At 42.4% G+C, this 19,106-nt stretch overlaps 1 protein-coding gene across 3 annotated transcripts in view; it reads left to right on the top strand.

Annotated features, from left to right (window-relative positions):
• Aff3 (AF4/FMR2 family member 3) overlaps positions 1-19,106 on the top strand; it is a 471,135-nt gene that overhangs the window by 358,840 nt on the left and 93,189 nt on the right. For all 3 annotated transcript variants that reach the window (XM_040729442.1, XM_040729441.1, XM_040729440.1), the window contains one exon: positions 15,968-16,019. In XM_040729442.1, the coding sequence (XP_040585376.1) occupies positions 15,968-16,019 (52 nt within the window). The remainder of the gene's footprint in view (positions 1-15,967; positions 16,020-19,106) is intronic.

The raw sequence follows: 19,106 nt of genomic DNA, 5'->3' as shown, positions 1-19,106 counted from the left end.
CAGTGACTCTCCTGGCTCTCCCAACACTCCTGAGAAAATGGGAAGAAGGAAACCCCACTGTATATAAAGTCTTCAAACAGCACACTTCTTTTTATAAAATCGTATGCTGTACTAAGAAAATTTTAATGGAAATACACTTGGTTAAGTCACAGTTCTCTGCATACCCACTGCATTCTATAGCAGTACATAGCCATTCAGTCTTGGGAATGTTACTCAGCAGCAGCGCACAGCCCACAGAGGCCCGGACTTCTCAGCAGTCTCTGAAAAATCCCTTACTGTTACTGGCATGATTCCAGTGTAGACAGATTTGTCCAACCACTGATTGTTTTCAAAGTTAATAAGTTTCTACTTAGTAACAATCAATAAACTTTTCCTTGTGAAACAGTCCAACAGCCTTTTAGATAGACTTTCATCATTTATTGTCTGTACTTTTAGCTTACTAAGATTTTAACTGTATTCCATTCCAAATCCTGATCAAGACCTATTAGAGATCTAGTCTGCTATTCTGAAGATACATCAGTCAGTAGAAAGGGCTACAAAAAATATATAGTATACATGTGTGAATTTTGAAAGAATAAATAAATACTATATTTTTAAATGTTAATGCCCTGTCAAAGTCAAACACCAGTAAGAGATCTACAATGAAGGTGTTTGTATTCAGAAATAAAGACTAGGAATGCAATCTGGAATATAAAGGCAAAGGCCAAGATATGTCTAAGGAATTTTAGTAGGACAGAGAAATCCACACAAATTACGTCAAAAATTCATTGGCCCTTCGGGTGCTTCAGGAGTCTGGCCCTCTCTGATTGGTGAGTGGTGGCAGTTACTATATAAATCTAATCTTAAGGTCACAGTTGGCAATTTTATGGATAGTTACTAAGTGGAAATGGCTTCAAAGCAGAACAGGCTGTTTCGTGGGGTTAGTTCAGGAAGTTGGTTCTTGAAGTAGGTGTCTATGACTTGAGCATTTCCCTTTTTGTCACATGGCTCCTCAGCTCCATTTTGTCTTGAGTGTGACAGGATAAATCTCCAAAGCTCCAAACACCAGAGACACAGAGAGGAGGCAGATGATACAGGCAGTTGTGGCTCAGCAGACTGGAAGGCAAATAATTACAATATAAGGTGGCAGGTACACTAACAGACACGTGTACAGCAGAGGGAGATTAATTCAGGTCACCGAGCAGGGACCTTTGTCATCCTCTGAGTAACAGATAAGGAGAGGGAGAAGGAAAATGTCAGACAGGGGGAACACCTGATAGATCCAGAGGAGGGAACCATGAAAGGCTTGCAATGGTTCCAGTGTAGGGACAGGACTGTAGCTGCAGTGAGCTGAGGCCAGGCCTGAAGGAACTGTGGTCCTTCAGAAGCCAAGCGGTGTGAACCTTAGTGTCACATAGAGTATGAGAAGATAAGATCTAGACCCCCAAAGAACTGGAAGCAAGGAGAAAGAAAACTTCCACAATGAAGGTGACATGTGAGCTACTGGGTTTCCAGAGAGAGGTAGAGCAATGGCTAGACACCACTAGGAGTTATGCTGTCTGCAGGAAGGAGAGAGTGTAAGTCAAAACCCGGATGTAGAGGGCCAGGTGGGTGGCAGCGCTGCTGAATTCAGCCTCCAAGTGACAGTTGAATTGAAGTAAGCAGGTAATGGATTCCAGTTTCAGGAAAACGAAGAGGCACATCCAAGTGCAGGTCAATTGTTCAGTCAACAAATGTTGATTATGTGGTTATTCTATGCCAAGCATTTTTCTGCGGATGCCTCGTACTACAGATTAGAGGCTGTAGTCTCCAGAAACCAAAGTCTAGAGATGCCAGTGTATTTGGCCCTACAGAATTGGCACTTGGAGGAAATGGTCACGAATGCCATACCCAGGAATAGCCTTGGAGTCACAAAGGTGCAGAAGAGGTGATAATTGGCAACAAGATCCTCAGGTGATGGAAACTTCTGGGGAGTGGCCCAAAGGAATAGACACACTGAGGGAAATGGGAAGTTGTAGATGTGTGCCATGTAGGCTGCATACTCTCCAGTCTCTTATTCTCTGAATATTGACTTCTCCAGGGATCTAGAACTTCTTAATGTGATTTCTGGAAACAATTGACTAAGGTTGGTTTAAAAGCTATCGTAGAAATTAAATATGTAAGAGGCTGAGGAATGGGATTAGCAGTAGAGCACTTGTCGGACATGCATGATGCCCTAGGTTCCATCTTTATCATTGGAAAAACAAACAGAAATAAACATACAAGAGGCCATGTTGATGTTGGAGTGAAAGAGGGAAGGAGGTGTAGAGATAGACAAATATCCTATATGAGAAATTCCAAATAATTTATGTAGGTGATACCTGCAAGGAGGTAGTAATGTATCACTCTCTCCTTCTGTATGAATCTTGCCCAGGGTCTTCCACATGTGGTCTAAGGAAGGAGTAAAAACCCAGCTTTAAGGTGGTGGAAAATCGTGGCAGACACATGCTCCTCTGTGTGGTGAAGCTTAACATCAGTGCTAAGTCATGTTGATAACATGCACCCTTTGTAGGATGTGGAAAGAATGGTAGTTTACCTCTGGGGTCATCGTCTTACCCTATCACCTAAATGTCACCGGGAAAAGAATAGCACATAAGCCAAGTATGGGACATTCTATAAAACACATGGCCAGCTCTCCCCACAGTGGTCAAAGACTGTGGGGAGACTGGTCTAAGAGGCTAGAACAATGAAGAGAGCCCTACCTAGACATGATGACTAAACATAACATCCTGTCTGGGAGAGAACCTGTAATAGCCAAGAGTTGCGGCTGACATGTGTGACCTCTGCACTTAGGAGGCTGAGGCAGGAGGGTTTGAGGACAGCTCAGTTAAAGAGAAACCTATTGTTTCCCCCTCCCAAAGGGGAGAAAGAACATACAGGGACCATTAGGTAAGAAGTAATAAATTGGAGTTAGGTGTGGACTTAAGTTGGTATTGTGCCAAATACGTGTAGATCTTGACAGTAATGGAAATCAAGTACTGAGTATGAACAGTCCTCAAACTTAAGATGGGCTGTGCCCTCAGGAAACCCATTACAGGTCAAAAATACCCTGTGTGAAATGTAAATAATACACCTATGTTACCTGCCATCGTAGTTTAACTTTTTCAGTTTTAACCATGTTCAGTGTGCATTAGCCTGTAGCTTAGGCAGATCACATAGCACCAAGCTTATTAGTAAAGGGTCAATGAGCATGTCACATTTTGAACGCTGCTGGCAATGAAAAATAGTGAGTGCTTTTGTGAACTCTCATACTGCCCTAAAGTCAGAACATCTAACATACATCATTTTGGTTATAGGACAGAATACTTTTAAGAAAACATCCCTAGAAACTTGCAGACGTTTTCTCTTTAAGCCCCCGTGTGTCCATGTTGTGTGCTGGACCCTCAATTTGGAGGGTCCTGCAGGCAAACTCCCACAGCCTCTTACACGGGGCCCAGTGCTGAGAGCTCAGCCTGAAGACTTGCAGTATCATGCTGAGCATTCCCTCTGGGCTCCTTGACTTGACATGACACTCTCTCCTTTTGCCCTAGTTCATCAGACAAACCCAGCTGTCCTGCTGTCCTGGAGTCACTTCTGTTTACGTAGCACTTCTCTGGCCTGTCACTGGCCAATGGAGTCAGTGAATATGAAGGTGGAGGTCTATGCATCACTCAAGAGAGTGCCTGCCTAGCCAACTTTAGGCCCTGGGTTCAATCTGCAGTACCACAAAGGAAAAGAAAAAAGCAAAACATACTTACAAAATGCCTATTTCCTATTCATTTAGCTATTTATTTAAACTGTAAAAATGGGTGACAGTGATGAAATTACCACAACAGCAGGAAGTAAATTTATGCTAAGAGCATTTGTCTTTGTCATACAAGTTACTGTATCTCAGGATCTTCTAGAGCCTTCTGTTTATTCTGGGTGTAACATTCCACACTTAGAACACTCAAGGAAGTCTTTCTAAGTTTTTGATGGGGCTGGGTACATGGCTCACCAGGGAAAGTGCTTGCTGCACCAGCTCAAGGACAAGAGTTTAAATTTCCATCTTCCATGTGGCAGCTTCCGCTGCAGTCCCAAAGCTCAGGAGGCAGAGACAAGGGATTCCCTAGAACAATGTAGATAGCTAGACTAGCTGAGTCTATGAGCTCTGAGATTAAGTAAAAGACCCCACCTCAAAATACAAGGTGGAGAAAATCAAGGATGATACTAATGTCTGGTTGAAGCTGCTGATGCTCTAACAGACCAAGCTCATGTACTAAGGACTCATGGGTGTCAATTGGACATGCTCATTTCTGCATTTTTATCAGGTCCTCCAGGTCATGGTTAAGAGCATCTGCTACGGTGATGTAAGATGAAGGTTCAGTTGTCCACTTGAGGAGTTCATAATGTAAATGAAAACTCCCAGTAACATCATTCTTTCTGAATCAGTGTTGCCGTTGTTGGAGTTTTATTTATTTGTAGTTCATACAATTACAGTGCTTACAAACCTATTAGAATGGGATTGAATTTGCGTAGCCCCTCAAAATGCAATGTGATTTCTCCCAACCAGTGCCAACAGGATGAGGTACAGAGAGGTGTGTTACAGTAGGCAGAAAGGAAACCCGTGCCACATCACAGGAGGGACTCTACATGCTCACTCAGAAAGGAATAAGCCAGCTGGAGCCACAAGTCCTAGAGGGTGGGAAGTGTGCCTAAAGTGGGAAGGGTTTCCAAAGATAAGCTTTACCCATAGATAGTACTTAGTGTTGATCTTAAAGCAATTGATTTCCTGCCATTTTAACCAAACTATTCCCCCAAGATTCTTGACTTGCCAAAAACAGGAAAGTGAGCATTTTGAGCTTCAATTTCGTCCGTTTTCACTCCTTGCTACCTGTCCTCCATCAATGAACAGACCCATGTAGGCAAGATTTATGGCTTTCCAGGATAATCGCTGTGTTCAAGACTGCCTGGTTATTTTCCTAAGCACCAGGTAGAAGCACTGCTATCCCATAGTTGGGATATGTTCCAGAGATCCGCATGCCCACTTAAAATTTTCTGCATGATTTATTTTCTCGGCACTTGAAATTCTTTTCTGCACTCCGGAAGTCCAACAACGAGCATATAAAAATGTGGGGTGGGGAACAGACACCCGGTGCTGCAGCTGTGCTCTTCTTAACCCTCAAATGAGACCGGTGCATAGAGGAGCAGCTTCAGGAGGCTGCAACTGGTCCAGGAGACCCTGCTTCCAATCCTGGAACAAGAACCTTGTCTCTAATCAGTGTAGATTGTTTGATGTGTTCTCTTTTACCTTAAGGTAACTGCCCCCTCCCAAAAACAGATGCTGGAAAGTGATTAATGTTGACTGAGCAATCGTGCTTCCCTTGGCAAAAGCCAGTTGTATATATCTGATAATGGGTTTAGGATATTTAATATACCTGACCTAATTTTCAAGTCTATTCACTTTTTTAAAGGGCTTGATTAGTTCTTCCATGTATGAGCTGTTTTTCTCTCCCCCCCCAAATTGTAGTTTTATATATTCAGGCCACCTGGATTACTTTTATAATGAAAAATTCTGGAAGTAGCAGTCATAATATGCAACATATTACAAAAGTGTTAGCATTAAAGCCGAATTCATGAGAATGCCTTAGTTAGAGTATCATGTACCAATCTCCAAATCCAATGAATGGCTAATGGGATGCATTTTCTTTAATATGGATCATAAAAGTCTTTTTCTCCTCTTTACATTTAAATGACAAGTCTATTACATTTGCAGCAGAGAGGATTAGTGGATCAGTGCACAAGCTTCTGTCATATGAAGCAGAATGTGCTGAGGGTCTGTATCCCAGGACCTAGACCATTTGGTGACTGTGTCTCAGGAGAATCCAAATCCAGACACATCCCCACCACAGACTCCTCACAGCATAGGGCAAAGTTGTTAGACTGCTTCGATGGACGTTTGGTTGGTTGTGATTGGGTGGTTGCTTGAGTGTTTGGGTGGTTGAGTGGATGGGTGGGTGTTTTTTTTTTAAGACAATGTCTCTTATAGCCCAAGCTAGCCTCAAATCAGCTATGTAGCAAAGTATTTCCTTGAACTCCTGATCTTCCTGTCTTCCTCTGCCCTCTACCCTCTGCCTCTGCCTCTACCAAGTACTAGGATTACAGGTCTATGTTACCACAGTGGGCTCTTTAATGAATGTTAGATGGTCTCATGAATATCCAAAGCAAGGAGGTAAATGCCTTTTTGTCCTCAAGATAGAGTTGGGGAAGGTACAAATTAAATGGGTTCAGGTATTAGAAAGGTAATCTTAGGCCTTGGTTATCAGAACTTTCCTCCTAACACAGGTTTATTAGTTACCTTCTTGTTCCTGTGACAAAAAAAAAATGACTGGCAGAAGCAACTTAAGGCATAATGCATTTTTAGTCAAGGCTTCAAAGAATGTGATCTATCATAGTAGAAACAGTGTGGTAAATGTCTTGGTCCAGGGCTGTGGGAGCTTGATGCTGCTGCTCTTTCACATCCTGAAGATCGAGAAGCAGAGAGGGAACCAGAAGCAGCCATGCTAACAATCCCTGAGGCCTGCTCTAAAGGCCTTCTTCTGCTAGCCTTGTCCCAAGAATCCCACAGCCTTCCATAGCATTCCAGCCAGCACCAAGTATTTCCATACACCACCTATAGGCAACATTTCTGATCCAAACCATTAGAGCTGACAATGCTCCCCCTGGAGATAATGTTAATAATAGGGAGGGGGCTGGGCCCCCTACTGTGACTCTACAGAGTCAGAGGGATCAGGAGTTCAAGGATATCCATTGCTGTATAGCTAGTTTAAGGGCAGCTTGGGAAGGATGCCAAAGAATTTATAGCAGACACAGAAGTGAATTGCAGAATACTGGAGACTTACAAACCAGAGCATACACCTACAAGGAAAGAGAACAGGGCCATGATTGCCTGCCAAGTAAAAAAGATATGGCCCTGTGCCATCATTTATCACTTCACAGGGTTTCTTTTCTGCCTATCCCCCAATCAACTGTGAGCCAGAGACTTTTGCAACTTCATGTTTTTGGCTCCTAAAATGTGCACTTTGGAAACAGTGAATAAATTAGCAATCTAAGATCTGTGCTAGAAATAATAAAATAGACCTAAGTCATAGCAAAGTTATAGTGACAATATAGAATGGGTAATAAGATACCTGACATAATATCAAATGCTTATGTGTGATTACTATATGCTAAGTACTGTATAATGTGCTGTCTTTATTTCCCCATGTAATTCTCATAGCATTCCTAGAACACCAACAGTTTCGGTGTCTCACCTTATAGACCAGGAAACTGAGGCAGAGCAATTTTAAGTTCTTTGGACAAGGACACGTGACAGAGTGGAGGTATGGAGTAGTACATCAGGCTTTCTGGTTCCAAACCTCTTGCCATTTTTAGTATATGTGGGTCAGAGTAGTTTAATCTGGACAAGAGAAGTCACTATAAGTATTTCAAGGATGATACTAACATAAAGAATTGGTGTCTACCAAACTCATCAGGAGGTCAGGGACCCAATGGAGAGAAATTGGTAATCAGAAAGTCATTGCAGAGACAACATGTAGGCCTACAAGAACTGCAGGCCTACCATGCCTGCAAACATTTTTCACAGTGATGCTGGGATCCTCTATGGGAGTCAAGGCAGCCATATTCTGAAGCTGGTGCAGCTGCTTCTCTGAGTGTTTGTTACTCTCTGGCCTTCTAAGCACTCTTCAAGTACCTCTCAATGGTGACACATAAATAAAATCCATGCTGACGGGGCTTTGGGGAAATGTAGTCCCACGGCCTCTAGCCCTTGTAACACAGAAGGAATGATGTTGAGTCTCCATGCCTGAAATGCCCTATGCTGTGCTGTTTGGTCTTGAAGAAACTTTGAACTTCTCCAGCTGGGAGAAGACATGATATTCCAAATAATCTCTGGGTCCTCCTATAAGCTCAAGAGCAGGCCAGGAAATGACATCAGATTCTCCTGCACTGCTCATGGTGTCTGAAAACAACTCCTGTAGAATTCTAAATTGCATTAAAATACCTACGTTAATTAACTGGTAATGATGGGGTTATGGCTTCTACTAGGCACTGAGAAAACACACCGCTTCCCTTAGAGCAGTGTCTCTTTTTTTCCATTTTAAAGTGCAGAAAAGATAAAACTGAAGGGTTTAACATGCCAAGCAAGTTCCCTGCCACTAAGGCTATATTCCCTAGCCCTAATACACTTTTATTCAAATAGAAGGCGAGGGAAAGGTAAAGTCGAGTGAGTCAATACACAGTTCTAGCGTGATGCATTAGTCACACACAAAATCAGGTGCAGAATGAGTCATTTTGGCCTCCCTATGGTTTAGTGATGGCTTCAGTGCAGAATTGAAATAGTTGTCCAGTGAGAATTAGGGCAGTTAGTCTCAGTTACTGCTAAGTTATTTGGGATGTATGTGCCTCAGTTCATTTAGAGTTTTATAACAAAATATCTTAGTAAGTACCTTAGACTAGATAGCTTACAAACAATAGAAGCTAGGGAGTCAAAGGTCAAGACTGAAATAGACTGAACATCTGGTGAGGGTCCACTTTCTAGTTCATAAGTAGCACCTGTTTGTTGAGTCCTCATATGATAGATCTCTTTGGGCACTTTGCTTGTTGGTGTTGTGTTGCTGAGAACTGGAGATTGAATTTAGGATCTTGTACATGATACACAAGCAGTCTACCACTGTGCTTCATGCCCAGCCCTGGGATCCTTTATAAGGACAATAATCCCATTCATCTCAGAACCTAGTCATCTCCCAGTGGTCTTACATCTTCATACCACAACACTGATGGGTTGACCGCAGGAGTTTATCAAAAATGTTGATGCCTGTGGCCAGTCCACTGAAACCAGAACCTCTACGCATGTGGCCCTCAAGTCAGAATATTTAGAAACACTATAGACTGTCCTAAACCTTCACTGAGCACCCTTGCAAGCCTGTAGAGTTGACATACATTTTTATCTAAACTGTCTCTTTTGAGTCTTGACTGTCATCCATCCCAATTTATTAATGGACCAATTACACCTCAGAGATGAGGACTTTATCCAAGGTCAGGAGCTATCCTTTAGCTCTTCTGGGCAGTCTGTTCCCTCCTGTCGATAATGTTCTTAACCCGCATTACGGTTTAGAATCACCAAGGGAACTCTTAAAAAGTCTGGACACCCAGATTGCACTCCAGACCTATTAAATCAGAATATGCGGGAAGAGTGGAAGCTGGTATCAATATTTTTTAAAGATTCCCAAGTGATTCCAGTGTGCAGTGAAGTTTAATGATGACTGTGTGATGGCATTCTCAGGCACCGTGATAGAGCCTAAAGTCCCTGAATTTGTTAAGCGAGAGATTATGTTTTGCTCTCTTTTCTAATTCTAACAGCTTTGCTCTCTTTTCTAATTCTAACAGCTTACCTGTTCAAAAAAAATCCCTTAATTAGGGACTCCTTTCACAATTAACATGTCAGTAACAGCGGCCACAAAAATGCAAAAGCCAGTATTTCAAAACCAAAGAACAAACCTTAGCCTAAGTATATATGACCCTCTTAATGCCAATGCACATTTACCATCAAGAGTTACCAGTTAAACGGATCATTAGTTAGCAAGAAGAACAGGTACCAAGCTTATTAATTAACCACTAGTAGTTAATAGTGAACATCTAGACCTGAGCTGGATGAGTATGTATGAATACCCCTCTGAGTAAATACAGGTTCTTCTTCAGTGAGGACCCAGTAAAGCAATGTCCATCATTGGATCTGTACAGCCAAGTGCATTTTAAGTCCCTAGCCTGGACCCCCTAAACTCTCCTCTATTGTCTGCCAGGGAAAGGATCATATTCTCATACATACTGTGTTTGCATTCATTTGTCCTCAGAAACTCGGTCCTTTAATGCTGGGAACACCGAGTTCAGAAACTCATTTTCTACAAGTCGGTGTAAGAAAGATAGGAATTTAAAAACCATCTTACAGAGAAAGCATTTCCTGTGAAAGTAAGGTTTCTAAGCCTCTGTTGTCTTTTGATCGAAATGATAGAGTACGTACAGCCCTCTTTTCCTGTAATTCCTTCAGAAAGAAGCAATTTTAAAGTTTAATGTGTTCGGAGGAATGCAACCTCATCACCATGGTCTGCGCTGTCCTAAGTGGAAAAGTTGGAATGTCTTCATGTTTTCACAAGCAGCATGTGACTCCTGTGGGTTTTGGGGGGGGGGATTATGTGAAAGAACGATGGGATGCTCAAAGAAGGGGGGCATGTTTCTATCCTCTTTTCAAACTGATTCTTTTTCAGGCTGTCATTTCCAGTGACTAGAATTGTAATTCCAGGTAAAAAGAACAAGTGATGCACTTGAAAATATACAGTTAAAAAATCTAAGAATGTCAAATAGTCTCAGTGCTTTACTATGTGCCTGTATTAAATCCCAGAGGATGGGAGTCAATGAAGCACAGGTTAACAAGTACGTAGACTCCCCTTGTCAGGTGGTCAGAATTTTACAAGATGTATTTACAAGTTCACCTAGTGATCTCTTCTCCTAGGACGTGACCCCTAAATCCATTGACCAAAGTCCACCCCTCCTGAGGTCCTCTTATTTCTGTTTCTGGCTGCTTCTACGAGGTCAAAGTTCACAGCACATTGCAGTGTGTCATGCGTACACTCATTTGAATTAATAGCAAGATGAGTCAATGGCACTTCTGACTCAGACACCATGAGTTGCTAGGATGCTGATGGGTAAAGGGAACAACAGTTAATGGAAATGTGCCTTGTGCTCCTCTTAGCCGCTACACACCTTTGAGAGTCCTCGCTTCCACAGGCTTGTCCCATGCACCCTATCAGGCAGTGTAAGAGATTTGGAACAAAAAGATGTGAGGACATTCTGAGAATTTGAACACCCTCACCTTCTGCCAAAAAAAAAAAAAAAAAAAAAAGAGCCTATGCTACCCAATAGCCACACATACTTGTTTAGCACTTAAAAATATGTTATGATTCAGAAATGTTGTATTGACATAAATAGAATGTATTAGTCTCTCACGTTATTTCTAATGTTGGGCATCTTGAATGTTGGCTACAAAGGTTCACCTCAAGTCACTGGGGGATGCCTAACAAGTTACCCCTCAGCTTAGTAGCTCAAGACAACATCCATTGTATTGCTTCATGGGTAAAGAATCTGAGTCTGGCTTAGCTGGGTCCTCTGGCTCGGGATCTGTCATGGGCTGCAAATATAATACCAGCCAAGACTCAGGTTATCCCAAGGCTTGACTGGAGAAATATCTACCTCCAGATTGTTGAGTCTCATCTTCTCTGATTTCTCTTCATTAATGACATGTAGATAATGATGCTATCAGGAAAGACAGTTGATTGAGTTAAAAATATATACATACATCCCATATGTTACTTGGGATTGACAGATTTCCTGAGTGAGATTGACTTTTGTGAAAATTATGTAAGGTTGGGAATGGGATGTTCTTGAAAGAGGACAGGCCTTTGTAGCAGGTGCACTCAATAAGTAAGGAAAGAGACCATTAGATACCCTTTCCTCTAGTTAAAAATAAGCAGGTGAACAGAAGAGTTACTTTTTTCACTAGGGTATGGACATGGCAGGAGTGGATCCTGGAAATTTCACTAGTGGCCAGAACAGGTCCTGGGAAACAGATATACGTGAGCAAACACCACCTCGCTATGAACCAAATTGTTTTCAACAATGTAGAGATCCCTGGAACAGAATACATTCCAGTTAGACATTGCTAGGTTATCTAGACCACCCCGCCTTGATTCTGCATTTTCCACTTGCCTCCAGGCCAAGTCACTTCTCCCATCTTCATCTAGGATATACTTAGTCATCAACCCCTGCCCCAAGAGCTTTTCTAGCCTTCTCAGTTCCCAGTTCTCCAGAATGCTATAGGCAAAGTTGTTCCAAATAGCTACTTGTTAATGAAAGTTACCCAGCCAGGTGATAGCAACAACCAACAGCAGAGAACTTCAGAAAGAATGAAATGAAATCTCTAATTCAAATCTCAACCAATGTTCTAAGGCATGGAGTATACTGCTTAGGAGTACAAATAGTGTGCTGGCTAGGTGCTAGCTTTTTTTATTTCATATATATTTTTTTTATTTTATTTTCCAGTTTAAATTTAGATAAGAAACGAGGTTGCTTCACAAGTCAGTTCCAGGTCCCTCTCCCATTCCCTCCCCTCCTCCCGTGCCCTCCCCCAAACCCCCCCCGTTATCCCCTCATTCCCCCAGGGAGGGTGAGGCCCTCCATGGGGGTGTCCATAGTCTGTCATTTCATATAGGGCAGGGCCTAGACCCTTCCCCAAGAGTTCAGGGTGAGAGTGCACCTCACATTGTTCTATGGGAGTCCAAAGTCCGTGTGTATACTTAGGATGGGTACTGATCTGCTGCCCAAGGCTCAATAGATTCCCTAGGCCTCCTCACTGACACCCAGATTCAGGGGGTCTTGATCAGTCCCATGCTGGATTCCCAGGCTAATGCCTGGGATTCAAGAGTTAACCTTTGTCTGGTCAGCTGTTTCTGAAAGAGAAAAAAATTTTTCTCTAATGGAGTGTCAACTGGTATATCAACATAGTCCAGAGCAGGCCTGGTGCCAAAGAGTAGTTGACCAACACAAAAAGAACTCAATTTGGGGGTATGTGAGGGGGAGAAGGAGGAAGGGAGGGAGTTGGGTAGAGAACCGAGGGAGAGGACTATGTTGATATACCAGTTGACACTCCATTAGAGAAAAAATTTTCTCTCTTTCCCAGTGGAGATTAATTGCAAATTGTACTAGTTAATTTTACATCAACTTGACACAGAGTCATTTGGGAAGAAAGAATTTCCATTGAGAAAATGCCCCAAGAGATTGGTCTGTGGGCAAGACTATTGGGCATTTTCTTGATTAATGGATTGATGTGGAAGGGTCTAGCTCGCTGTAGGAGGTGCCACCCCTGGATTGGTAATCCTGGATAGTATTCGAAAGTACACTGGGTAAGCCACAGGGAGCAATCCAGAAAGCAGCACTCCCCTACAGATCTGCATCAGCTCTGCCCCAGGTTCCTACCTTGACTTCCTGCCTTGACTTCCCTGGATAATGGACTACAAACTTTAAGATAAAATGAATCCTTTGCACCCCAAGTTGCTTTTTGGTCATGGTGTTTTATTGCCATCATAGAAATTCTAAGACACAGGCCATTGTGAAATACTAATTGCCAGAATGAATACTTGCATATGTGACATGTCTAATGAAGACATTGTGTGTGCTTAATAGACATTGTCTCTGGCTTTAAATCTGAGATAGGTAGAAACAGTAGCAGAACCTCCTATAGAAACAATTCTGAAAATTAAACAGCTCAATTAAAACTCAGATTTGCTTTAAAGCCATTAAGGTAGAGCAAACTAAAGTGAACTTTAAATAAAGGATTGAAGGATCTTCAGCGAGCCTCAAATAACAAGTACCTCAAGGAAAACCTTTCAACTAAAAGCCCTGCTCCATGGAGTAGCTTCAGTACACCCTAAGGTGGAGGTGTTTCCCGTGCGGGTCAGCGGTGCCTGAGTCAGGTGAAGCTTAGCGGTGGAGCAGGGGGCACCTGTCTTGGTCTGGCTGGGTGAGCACAGGTGCTTGCCACTAAGCCTGACAATCTGAGTTTGAACCCTGGAATCACATGGTAGAAAGAGAGAACCATCTCCTCAAGTTGCCCTCTGCAATATGCACACTTTTACACACACACACACACACACACACACACACACACACACACATTTTTTAAAAGAGAAATTGTTGTCTTAACAGATTCTAAGTTTTTAAAAAATGTATAAAGTCTCAGTCACTTCAGTTGCATGTTAAAATGTCCTGCCCGTATCCTGTAGATGTCACAGATCTCAGTCACCTGCATCTACTGTGAAGCCACGTGTGGTTGTATCTAGCAGTCTACAACTCTATTGGTATCAAGATTGTAAACTCCCACTCTCATTACCTCTGGTTAGGCTTCTGCTCTCTGGCCTTGATTTTTTTTAAGTTTAATTTTATCAGGTATTTTATATCAATATCTTTGCTGTCATTGAAGTCTACCTTAGTGACTTCTGCCTGTGTGATCAACCACTGACCCCCAAGGGCAGACCCCCCCCCTACATACTGGGCTTGCAGCCTTGTTTACTGGCCTCTGTAGACCTAAGTCAACTTTTAGAAGCTAAAACATATTCCCCCACTGTAGTCACTAGGTGACATCAAGAAAGGCCTCAAAGGAGGAGAGCACACGGCCTAATTCCAAGACTTTGTTGTGAAATCTTTATTTCTCAGCTTATTTACCCCTATGAGTTTCTTAAATATTCAGAAACCCTATTGCCACGTTATCAAAAATAAATACAGGCCAGGCATTGGTAGCACACACCTTTAATCCCAGTACTCGAGAGGCAGAGGCAGTCGGATGTCTGTGAGTTTGAGGCCAGCCTGGTCTACAGAGTGAGTTCTAGGACAGGCTCCATAACAATACAGAGGAAACCCTGTCTCTAAAAACCAAATAGAATAAAATAATAAATAATAAAAGAACATAGTTGTCTCTTTATATCCATGAGGGATTGTTTGTTTCCAGGACCTTTCTCTGATACCCAAATCTGTGAACACTCTAGTCCTTCTGTAGAATGATACTGGATTTGCATGTAACCAGCTCGCATCTCCACATAGCTTTAAATCTTACCTAGAACACTCAGGATACCAAATACAACAGAAATGCTGGGTTCTGGCCTGTGGGTAGGAAATAATGGCCAAAAAACGCACGTGTTCAATTGCAGTTGTTTTTCCAAATGATTCTGATCAAATAGAAAGGATATTTTTCCTTCATTGTGAGATGGGAGAAACAGTTTTATTTCTTATACTCATGGAATCTAGAGCAGGATCTCCAGGTATAGCCTTCACCGTCTATGGGGTGAACAAGGGTGCCATATGTCACCTACCGCAAACGCTTAGACATTTCGTAACTGGGTTCATGCCCTAGCGGCCCCTGGTCCCCCCTCCATTTACTCCCAAAGTCACTGAAATAACATTAAAACAGTGCTGTGATAGGCACATTTGGTAGCAGTCTTCAGAAGTTGACTATAAGGAAGACATTGATGTCTTTAATGTCTTTAAACACAAGAGCTCAACGGGTTCCAGACCAGTGTCTGGAGCCCTGGGCTCTGCGCCAGTGCACTCTCCCTGCTCCTGGACAGAACAGCTCTGCATGCACAGAGCGCATTTTAGAGCGTGCATTTCTGAGCAAGATTCCTTTGGCACCGGACAAATCTGAAAACAGCTGCACTACGAAGAACTAATCGCAGCAACGCTGATAAGAACAGCCCTTCATCAGTAAGCACAGTAGGGTATGCAGGTGCACGTCTTTGTCCACTATCGCCCTCCATTGGCTTGCTGCTTATGTTAGGACACACAGGTGGCTGGTGGCCTGTGGAAAGGGCTTACCAGACTCTTCAGCAGCACCCTGCTGTTCCTCACCTCCTACTCAGCAGATCCTGGAGTGGACATCCTCTCCAGCCCTTTGGCCACCAGGGAGCCTGCATACGTGTCACTTATGACTCAGGATGATGGCTGCATGACCCTCAGCAGAATTCTGCTTGCGCTTGTGCTTTCTTTACCATGAGCATCCCCCAGACAGGCCCGAGGACACAGCCCAGCTCTTAAGGTTGGAAAACACTGAACAAACAATTGCGAAATTTGAACTTCCTAGGGAACAGTCCCTGTTTGGTTCTGTTTTTCTACAACAGCCAACTCTGAAGGAGCCTCGTCTCATCCTGTGATTGCCATGAGGGTTAGCTTTGGTGATCTGACTTATCTGTTCATTCCTAAGTGCATCAGAGGAAAAGCACTTAAAACACAAGGGGGGAATAGAAATCAAATGCACGTTACTGAAAGGTGGTATTTCATCATTGAAAGATTTTGAATCTAAGTGTCTGCATCTCTCTGTTCCTTCTTTCAGAATGCTAGAAGATGACCTTAAGCTAAGTAGTGATGATGAAGAGAGTGAACAGGTAAGACTTTCTTGGGTGTTGCTGTCTTGTACAAGATGCAAGAGGGTAAACCGAGTCATAGAGACACTGAACCAAGCTGTTCTGTAATTCTGGACATCATGCTGCCACTCAAGAGTTTCTGTGTAGTTGGGTCAGTCTATTGAAATGCCTTGAGCTCTGTTCCCATTAAAAGCTTTCATTCTGTGATTTCTTTTTTAATAGCATAGAGACCAACAATAGTGTTCCTAACAACTGAGAGAGTCAGGCTTTCCCGGGAAATACAGATAGCCCCCTCCCTTTCTTTTTACATCTTTTGGCAAAGATAACTGGCCTTCTTAAGATCAAACATGTGACCTTACACTCATCAGCATGCAGCAGGGAGGCTGTACCATTAAATATTGAGAAGCCCTATACAGATATTATTAACAGTGAGAAGGAGCGAACCCTAGGTGAGCGAAGATGATGAATAAAAAATAATCACGCGCAGTCTCGGCTGTTTGTCTTAAATGATAAATGTGCTTGAAATAGTCTCCCTTGCTGTTGATTTACCAGCTTGAGACATCAGTCAGGGGGGCTATAAATAGTCTTATGATCAGTCAGTTAAGGTGAAAAAATATCCACTTAGCAGTCATTACATTCACTTCTGCATCTCAGGAAGCGTTTTTATTTTAAAGCGGGTTGCAAAACGCTAAAGACAGATTTCCCTACATTTCTTTCACTCGTCCCATCACCTGTATTGCATTGTGTCGAATCTAGATGAACAGGATAGGTAAAGAGACAGTTTGGAGAGTTCTATTTTTTAAGTCATCTTTCTGTGTTGGGCTAAATTAGCATGTGCCACTCAATTGACTTTGAAATCGTGAACTTGATCCAAAGGTATCATGAAATGCTGTGCACGTGATTTGCTGCCTAGGCATGCAAATACAAATAATGTTTATAGAGAGCAAGCAAAGGAGAGAGAAAATTCAGAGAAGCATTACTAAGAAGTGTGCCTGAGCAGAACACGGACCTGGGGTCACAGGAGGCTTGTTCCCCTCGCTGAGACAAACTGAGGCACAAGGATGCAAAAGGACTGGGAACCCGATTGACAAGCAGAGAGCATCCCTGGAGAGAAGATTAGCTGGGCAGAGGTGGCCTTTGGGGCTTTGAGAATTTTAGAGAAGCAATAATTTGTTTCTAGATGTCTATCCCAGGCAGCCAGATACCCACAGCTCAGCAGTCATAGTAGAAATGTAAAACAGATTCACTTCTAATTTTGTTTTCTCATCCATGTGACTAAAAGAAAATGATTTCATCTCTATTTTATACCACTGAGAGGCCCAGCTAGGTACCAAATGGGTTAAGCCTTCCCAGGCATGAGATTTGTGGATAGTTTATATTAGAAAAAGGATTCACGGGCTAAACAGTTTCTAGAACTATTTACAGGAAATACTTCCAGTGAATATGCAATTTAAGAAACTCGTTATTAATGTTGTACTGTCACATTCTCTAAAGTCAACCGAATCGTTGGTTTTACTGTCTACTTTCCAGTCTACAGCCATTGGTAACACTGCACTGTGAATAGACGGGTCAGACCTTTTCTTGTTGTGCTCCAACCCTTGTATATATTTTATTCTTTTTCTAAAAGAAGCACTCAAAATGAATGGTTTCTTATACAGTAGTCCCTAACTTATCAACAAGACTTTCGCGTATGGTAATTTAAGTTAAATCGTCAACCGTAATTATATTAAGCTGTCCTATTCTGGTCCAAAGTATACTCTTGTATAATCACAAAATCGTAAGTCTCCCACTGTTTTTACCAATTAAGTTTATTTAATAGTTCCATACGTGTATGTAGTGTGTTCTGTTTATTCTGCCTTAGAGACTGGTGGGCTCACTTTTTAGTATGCAACTAAAAGACAATGACTATCTCCCACACACCCCAGATCCCCTAAGTTGCCAGTAGTTCAACAGGAAAAAGGTAGGAGCCCCATGAATCCTTTCTGATCCACAATTGGCTGTTGGCAGGCCTACTCTTGTGCCTTCCCAGCTTAGACTACTGTAGCTGCTGGGAAGCCGTGTTTTTGTGATGACTGTATCATGACTGAAGACAACACTTCACACCCCATTCTCCCTGTCTTCAAGTCTCTGCATTTGTTCCACTGCCTGTTTCCCAGTGCTCCCTGAGCTTTGGAGGGATCCCGCTGCTGTTAGAAAACATGTAGCCTATACATACCTGAAACATACGCATGTATTTTACTTCCTTTTTCACACATTTGTTTTCTGCAGTCCTTCCAAGTACAATCAGAGTTCACCTCTTACCCAGAAATCTTGTCAAAACAAAAACAAAAAACTTTGTGTACTTCCCTGCCCGAGGAAACATGATGCACTAAGATCAACCTAGTTGTCTTTGTAAATATTGGTCCAGCTGGCCTGTGTGGTCACCTAAAAATAAAAAGGGATGTCCATAAGAGCCTTAGGTTGCTGTATATGTTTGCCTCACAGTCTGGTACATTTTTTGAACACTCCTAATTGCCTTTGTGCTCTTAGAAATGAAGACAGAAGGCTAGTTTAGTAATGAAGACCACTGAAGCCTTGCTCCAGGGTTCAAATCCCTGCTCAGCTGTTGAGTAGCTTGGCAATGTTAGCTCAGCTTTTCAACTGCAAAGTCCTCCAGGGCTCCACTTGTGAGTACTCTCCGTATTTACGCAGTTACTGTTCTTGCTGCTGTGACAAAACACCTGTGAAGGCAATTCAAGGAAAGAAGGGTTTTGGGGGGCTCACAGATTGAAGGCATACAATCCAGATTTTGGGGTGGTAAGATCATGAGGCTACTGGCCATAGTGCTTCCACAGTCAGGAAGCAGAAAAGATGAACCTCTGAGCTATACACACATGCACACGCATGCACACACACTCATACACACTCCTACACACACTCACACACACATACACACTCATACACACACACTCACACATTCATACACAGGAACACACTCACACATCACTTCATACAGCCTTATATATTGCATTATATAGGCAGTTCACTGATTATATTATAAATTTTCTTCATTAATATCCTATAATTATATCCATGAGAAACTTGACAAACACGGACAGTATAGAATTT

The sequence above is a fragment of the Mesocricetus auratus genome, unplaced genomic scaffold (genome assembly GCF_017639785.1).
Source record: "Mesocricetus auratus isolate SY011 unplaced genomic scaffold, BCM_Maur_2.0 Super-Scaffold_100021, whole genome shotgun sequence".
NCBI classification, from domain to species: domain Eukaryota; kingdom Metazoa; phylum Chordata; class Mammalia; order Rodentia; family Cricetidae; genus Mesocricetus; species Mesocricetus auratus.
Note: the sequence above shows the minus strand (reverse complement) of the source record. Positions and strands in the feature narration are given on the sequence as shown.